Source organism: Scleropages formosus, chromosome 11 (genome assembly GCF_900964775.1).
Source record: "Scleropages formosus chromosome 11, fSclFor1.1, whole genome shotgun sequence".
Lineage (NCBI taxonomy): Eukaryota > Metazoa > Chordata > Actinopteri > Osteoglossiformes > Osteoglossidae > Scleropages > Scleropages formosus.
The window spans coordinates 30569564-30577319 of NC_041816.1; the positions used below are offsets into that span (position 1 = coordinate 30569564).

At 48.2% G+C, this 7756-nt stretch overlaps 1 protein-coding gene across 3 annotated transcripts in view; it reads right to left on the minus strand.

The window, feature by feature from the left end:
* The window catches only part of LOC108924158 (limbin-like), a 47695-nt gene extending 39990 nt beyond the window's left edge, over positions 1-7705 (minus strand). The window contains exons 1-9 of one of the 3 annotated variants that reach the window (XM_029256196.1): positions 7639-7705; positions 7058-7401; positions 5561-5600; positions 4891-5063; positions 4647-4697; positions 4096-4279; positions 3001-3101; positions 2795-2860; positions 536-661 (exon numbers count right to left, since the gene is read on the minus strand). In XM_029256196.1, coding sequence (XP_029112029.1) covers positions 536-661; positions 2795-2860; positions 3001-3101; positions 4096-4279; positions 4647-4697; positions 4891-5063; positions 5561-5600; positions 7058-7333 — 1017 coding nt within the window. In that variant the 5' untranslated portion in view covers positions 7334-7401; positions 7639-7705. The remainder of the gene's footprint in view (positions 1-535; positions 662-2794; positions 2861-3000; positions 3102-4095; positions 4280-4646; positions 4698-4890; positions 5064-5560; positions 5601-7057; positions 7402-7638) is intronic. The other 2 variants (XM_029256197.1, XM_029256198.1) reach the window with 2 other exon arrangements.
* Positions 7706-7756: the final 51 nt, after the last annotated feature.

Here is a 7756-nt window from a genome sequence, read left to right on the forward strand (position 1 = left end):
AAAGTCTTCCTACCATACTTTTAAAACACTTGGCAGAAAGTTTTCATTTGCATTTTTTCTCTACAATTGGGTTAATTACATAAGTTATCACTCCCACAAGGCTGTTCTACCTCGTTGTTTAACTTCCTTAATGATACTAAAAATACTTCCAAACTAAATTTTAATTACAGCGCTACGTCCAATTAACTCTCGAGAGGAACAAGAAACAAACGTGCGGATAAACACGCGGCGGTCCGGGGCTCTTGCGTTCGCCACCTCTGCCACCGAACGTACGGCTCTAGTTATTCTGAGGGTGCAGAAGGTGCAGAAGGTCTGTAAGCGCGAAGCCCCAACGGGGGGGAAGCGTCACTCGTGACTCCACCGCATACAGTCGCCCTTCAGCTTTCTTGCGCAGGCCGTCGCTGCTCTGCACTACAAGGCTCTTTAATGGCCACGTTGAGACCGGATCCAGCCCTGCCTGTAGCCACTGCCGTAGCGGTGAGGCTCAAGCGGTTATGCGGCCAAACAAAGGCAAGGGAAGGTACGGTGGTCTCACCCTTTGCTGAAGAGGGTTTCTTCCGTCAGCGGTGCCCATCTTGCGGAAGAGGAGGAGGCCAAGCGACAGCACCGGTACGAAGGCCGCCATAAAGCCAGCGAAATGCACGCCGTGATTCGGGTAGATCTGAGAGGTACACACGTGAGAGAAGCATCAACTGCCATGTAGAGACCTCTGATGTCACGCTGAGCTACATCAGTCTCAACTTCCCGGCACTGCCGCGGAGGTAGAGAAGGTCCAGAAAGGCCGCCCTCCTGGCTCCGCTGCGGGGAGGGCGAAGGTCACGGCGTTCGCCGGCAGGGAAAGTGCGGTCCCGAGCAAGGAACTCTCCGTGGACACTCGCGCACATCTGCTCCCATGAGCGGGAGGCCTGCCTTCACGCTGCGATGGCCGTATTTCAGACACCACACTTCGCTCCCGCACGCGAGCGCTGCTCGCCCTCCTCTACGTTGACCGACGTAAAAGTGCTCGCTGTTTGAAAACTGAAGTTACGCGAAATAAGTGAAATGATACGGCCACCGAATGGACGGCAGCGAACCTACAGGGCGACACGGTGGCGCAGCGAGTAGCGCTGCTGTCTCACAGCACCTGGGTGGTGTGAGAGGCCATGGGTTCGATCCCTGGTCAGTCTGTGCGGAGTCTGCATGTTCTCCCTGTGTCTGCGTGGGTTTCCTCCGGGTGCTCCGGTTTCCTCCCACAGTTCAGACATGCTGTTCAGGTTCCCCATAGTGTGCGAGTGACAGAGTGCGTTTCATTGACGTATGTATGGATGAGTGACCCGGTGTGAGTAGTGTATCTAGCAGTGTAAGTCACCGCGGTGAATAAGGTGTGTGGGCTGGTAACACTACATAGAGTTCATTGGAAGTTGCCTTGGAGAAAAGCGTCTGCTAAGTGAATAAACGTAAACGTACAAGGCACTACGAAAACCAGCTGAGCCTCAGTATTAGAAGTTGCAGGCGCTTGCTCAGAAGGAGGTGGTTAATTAACATCTGCATCACAACAGGAAAAAATCCAGGCCTTCCATCCAGTCATGGAAAAAAGAGGCCTTTCGGACCATTTGAGCACTTTTTGCTTCCACCACAAAACGGTCACCTGACAAATACGTGTGCGCGCACTCAGTTTGCAGTTCGTGGCTTTTTCCCCTCGGCCCTTCTTCAAGAGATCTTTTCCGGTCTAGGATGAACAAACAATGCACGAGCTCAGCATTTAGCTGTTCAACGCAGGCGGTATAAACGCGACGAGAAATGTTTCAGAGGCACCGAATTGGAAGGCGACAAAAGGGGGCCCTCCGGCGTTCACGCTCCCGTGCTCGGGGTCCTCGGCACGGGACAGGGTTCGGCCCCGATCGCCTCGCCGTGGGTCCGCTTCACGAGTTACAAATCTCCATATCCCGTATCACATAAACCGTACGGATATAGGCACGATTAATGCTCACGAATGCCACAATCGCTTAATAGGGTTTTGTCACGCTTCTTCACTAATTTCACACGTTATTCATGTTGATGCTAATGTAGGATAATAAAGTAAACAGAGCACAGTACTACAAAATGTGTTTACATGCTGGACTATTGTTTTCCCTTTTATTTACATTACATTTACATTTATTCATTTAGCAGACGTTTTTGTCCAAAGCGACGCACATCTCAGCAAAAGAACAATTTATGCATTACATTAAGAGAAGAAGACAAAGCTGCAGATATTAATAAGAAATTAATTAAGAAAATATATAAACATTAAAATATTACAATAATTGTAATCAAATAATTATAAAATATACAAATATTTGTATATTTTTCTTTCCTGCACCAGCAGGATACTCACATTTTTGATTGCTAGCTACTGTAAATAAGAAGTACTTTGAATGGAACCACAGACAAAACATTTTGTCAACCAACTGCTGATTTAAGAAGAGACATAAAGACATAAGAAATGCGGTGCCTTGCTGCAGCACAGCCAGACAACGTTATCCACCAGCAGACGCACTGGCTGTTGTTAGAGTTTAGAATAATGCAATATGACCGATGGGACGGTTCTTGTGCATCTGGGTCCTAGTAAGTTGCGCATGTCGTAAGTCAAAAACTGGCCGTGCTCAAAACTGATGTTTAACACGGTTCGCAACTAAATAATTTTCTTACTGCAAGCGCTACTCGGGGTAAATACAGAACGGATTTTCACAACTTCCAGCCGAAGACCGAGAACGCCGCGGTCGACGTATCGGAAAACAACACAACGGGCAGATCCGCCGCACTTAAGAGTTACCTTTTCGGTGGAATTGATCTTCAGCGTAAGACTTGACACCAGAGGACCAAACAAATTGACATCGTTCTAGAAACGCAAAAAGAAAATGTGCCATTTCAGGATGTTTCCAAAGCTTCAGCGGTCGCACCAGGAAAAGCACAGTGAGAACATTGAGCCAAATACCGGGTCTGAGGTCGAAGTGCTTCACTTCACTCCGCTATGTTTACCTGCGATGCGTTGGTAAAGGTGAGGTAGGCCGGAAGCTCCAGGGTCGCATCGCCGCGGCCCTGGACGATGGCGGTGTACTTCACGGCGTAAAGCGATCCGGCTACCAAAACCACACAATAAAACAGAAACGCTCTGGGTTCGGAACTTTAAAGTCGGAAGAAACAAATGATCCCGAACTCATGGCACAAACTGGCAACGCAATGAGACGCCAGCTGAAACAACCAGACACACACACACGACTTTAGCAGAAATCTGAGAACTGTTGTTATTATGTTTAACTTCTGCATTTGAGCTGAATCCAAACCATCAACTTCCAAATTTCTGGTCTGAGTCGAAGACTAAATCATTAATTCTCTCGTATTTGCATGTCCAGATGGGACGGACAGTCAGTCAGTTGACCGTCAACAACAGGTTTTTATTCAGCCGTACCAGCCCCCCCGGTACCTTCTGGCTGTTTTCGAGCTGTGCATCATTACTGCTGCTGCTACTTTCTGCGAGGCCTGCAACCTTTTTGTGCCATATTACATTACAAGGCAACCTGTCGTCGAGCGGGTTTACACATAAAACAAACTGATTCCATGGAGCTCGGCTCATTACTGGAATCTGCATCCGAATCAGAGTTCAGTTTCTCAAGCTCAGATTGCAGACAGTAAACGGCGTTATGTGAAAGAATTGTGAGTGTGTGCAGCTTTAGTGAATCCCACATCCAAAAAGGTAAGCAAACAGAATACATCACCCCAGTGTAGGTCTAAAAGTGTCACGTTTTCACTGAAATCCTTCATTCTACCTTTGGATTCACACAGTTCTGCACATCACCAACTTGAGTAACCGTTTTTTTCTGTCAAATGCATGAACGTTCTGAAAACATTCAGAATTTGTATACATGAGCTATTTATATATTTTGGGAACAAGATAAGGACTGGTTTTCTGCGACAGACTATCACCGTGTCCAGGGTGTACCCCGGCTAGTTTTGCGTCATATGCAAAACTAACATGGTCCTCTGGACCAGGGCGACTCTGATGTACATGTATGGCATTTACTACAGCAGGGTTCCAGTGCTGTGAGTGAGTGAGTGTGTGTGCATGTGTTATACCTGGCAGGGAGTCAAGTGTGAAGGTGAGGAAGCCGCTCTCTACCACCTTCCCACAATTCTCCAAGAGCGTCAAGCCCAGTACTTTATCCCGGATGCTTAGCTGTGTAAGGTGAGCCCCAGGAGAGCCCGTATTGTTGACCTGCAGGTGGACGGTGACCCTAGGAAACTCCTGGCCGGCCTCCACCTGTCCACGGGATAGCCAAAAGCGGGTTGGGAACAGTAAGTAAAGCATTCTGAGTGAAACATGCTGGGAAGGAACCTACAGAAAAAGGAAAGAAACCACACACACACACACATTTTCAGAACCGCTTGTCCCATGCGGGGTCGCAGGGAACCGGAGCCTACCCAGCAACACAGGGCATAAGGCCAGAGGGGGAAGGGACATGCCCAGGATGGGACGCCAGTCCGCCGCAAGGCACCCCAAGCGGGACTCGAACCCCAGACCCACCGGAGAGCAGGACCCGGCCAAACGCGCTGCGCCACCGCACCCCCTTACCATGTCCCCGCATCCGCAAATCTAGGTAACGCATCAAAATTTCTGTACAAATTACCTGTGCACATTTGTGGAACGTGAGTCCAAACATTGATGATTTCACCAAACTCTGTATGAGAAACACAATGAAAGAGAGAATTAAACACATGACACAGATGGGAAGCTGTTAATCAGTAAGGAGTGCAAGGCGTATCCCCCCCAACTGTGACACCATCTTTCTGGCGTGAAACAAAATGTGAAGGAGACCTATTGGACAACCCCGTTTGGCAGCCACGCTGCAGGATGGACGATATGGGACGCACACTGCTCTGCTGCACCACGGAGCTCCTCCTGCTCCTAGTCCTCCCAGCGCCAGCGAAGGAGTGGATCAGGGAGAACAGGGAGTGGCTCCAGGGATCCTCTGACGCGGAGGAGTAGAGCGGGCAGCCTTCGGTGACAATTCTTCCCGAGTCACACCCTGGAACAGCATTCTGCCCTGTGGAAAAGTGGCTGTTTGAAGCACAGGTGAAGGTGGGTCTTTCCCAGAGCGTTAACCATCTCCTGCTTTCCCTGCCTCGCATCACAGCTGATAGTACTCTCCAGACCCGGCCTACTGCTAAGGAAATAAAAATGCTGCTCCGGTACTTTCAATTCTCAACTGCTCTTTATTATTTATTCATTTAGCTCATGTCTTTCTCCAGACTTTACAGTGTTGTGTTTGTACACTGAGCTGCTTACGATTATTTACCCATTTTTATACCTCAGCATTTTTTTTACTGCAGCAATTCAGGGTAAATGGATTAATCAAGGGTACTACAGTAGGAGGTGCAATTCAGACCTGGGTCTTTCAGCAGCTGTTCTGATTGCAAGGCAACTGCTCTACCCATCAAATCACCTGCTACCTCTATTCTTCCTCTTCAGAAACAGCAGTTGACAATCACCATTTAAATAACAAAATACAAACCAAAAGACTTCACAAATAATGCTACTTACTTTCCGTGGAGCATTCCTGGAAGTGACGATGTTGATCTGACTGAAAGTGACATAAAAGCAGTATTAATCTGATGCAGTTTAATAAAGACAGTCAATACTCTATACTGGAATTATTAGTACAAATACTGAATTACATGGCAATTATTTTCTAAGAACAATGTCCTTCCCAGAGTCAAACTGGAGTTTGTTGAAATAAAATTTCAGGAGAGAAGCATTAGGCCAAGTCCTGTCCACACACAGCTGTCAATCATGCACAACCCATGTAAACGCAGGGGCGGCACGGTGTCGCAGCGAGTAGCGCTGCCGTCTCACAGCACCTGGGTGGCGCGAGACGATGTGGGTTAAATCACCGCTCAGTCTGTGTGGAGTTTGCATGTTCTCCCCGTGTCTACGTGGGTTTCCTCCCACAGTCCAAAGACATGCTGTTCAGGTTCCCCCATAGTGTGTGAGTAACACAGAGAGAGTGTGTTCCACTGATGCATGGGTGAGTGACCCAGTATAAGTAGTGTATCTAGCAGTGTACGTCACCGCAGCGAATAAGGTGTGTGGCCTGATAACACTTCATAGAGTTCATTGGATGTTGCTTTGGAGACGAGCGTCTGATAAATAAATAAATGTAAAAATGTAAACGCACACCCAAGCATGTGCTGTTTTCTACAAACCCACCACCGTTGGCTGCACGCATACCTTAGAGGCAGTACATCACAGGTATGTTTTAATTTTTTTCACCAACAAGTACACTAAAAATGTTTCAAATAAACCCCAAATATTAAAAATTGTAAATGCACGATGCACTGTGCAACTAAGAAGCAGAAATTGAGCTGAAAAAGTCTGTCACTAATTTTAAGTCACAATGCCATTGAAATCATTGGAAATGACTGAATAGTAACGGTATGCCAAAGATTTACTTTAATATTTTCAAAAACTCTGTGAGAATAAGAGAAATAAAAAGGAAACATCTCTTCAAACTCCCATGCGGTGCCAGTTGTTGAGCCATATTCATCTCATAATCGTCACGTTCCGCTGCTTCACTACGTCGCCGTTGGTTTCCATGGTAACGGCACAACGCAACAACACAACGATATAACGATACACACGGCAAGGGGTCGTGTGAAAAAGGTGAAAAAGGTGAAAAACGAACATACGGAGTCCGTGCGAGGTGAAAACCGCCAGGACAGCGTCGCGGGAAAATCTCTCAACTTTAAAAAGTAACACAACAGTGAACATAAATTATATAATCATGCAGGAGGAGAAAAACTTGAAGACATGTCATGAACGAACTAGTTTGCCGAGCGAGCCGAACATAATATATTAATCACTTCTTCGCCAAACAAGAGAGTTATATCGCTGAATTACTACTACTAGTAGCTAGTAGTTGTTCAAGACAAGTACCGTTTCGTTTGTACCAACGCGACTATTAATTAACTTTTTAGTGCTCCTCGGTCACCCGCACAGCTGAGTGATAAAACCGCCCCCACCGGGCCCACCACGTAGTACCTCCCGCCTAACGGCTCCAACCCGGGGCCCGGGAAGGAGGAGGTCGACTTCGCGAGGCCGCGATGATCTGGTGCTGGCGGCGTCGCGTGCCTCGCGTGCCTCGCGCGCCTCCTCGCGGCCAGCGGAGCGCCACCACGCGCGCCGCGGAATTCCCGCGTCGTCCTCGCATCGTCGCAGAGCGCCGGGAGCGCGCTGGGGCCTCGGCGGAAGCGCGCCCGCGACCGAAAGCAGGAGCGCGCCCAGCGGTGCCAGCAGCGGCGCGACGAAGCCGCGCATCAGCACTCGCGTGGACGCGCCGCCGTGCGCGCGCTCCTCGGACACATTGTTTGTAGGAAGCACGTGGCCTGTGTGTGGAAAAGGGCTCTATCATCATGTGTTTATTCCTCGCGTGACACAGTATCACTACTATCAAGTAGTACGTACGTACATTTTCCCCAAGAACAAAAAAAAAAATCTGTAGGATAAGAATGCCTTCAAGTGGAAATAGTCCTTTTACATTTATATCCCTAAAATGAAGACAACATTTTCATCTCAAGTAACACAACTGCACATTTCTTGACACAAAGAATCTTCAAACTTACAAAGAGTTGCAGGTCCTTCCTTTCCGTTTTTCCCCCAATCCTACACCGCAGCCCGCCTCCATGGAACTCACTTCCTATTGGTGGGCTTCCGCCAGCGCGTCACTTTCCAAACATTTCA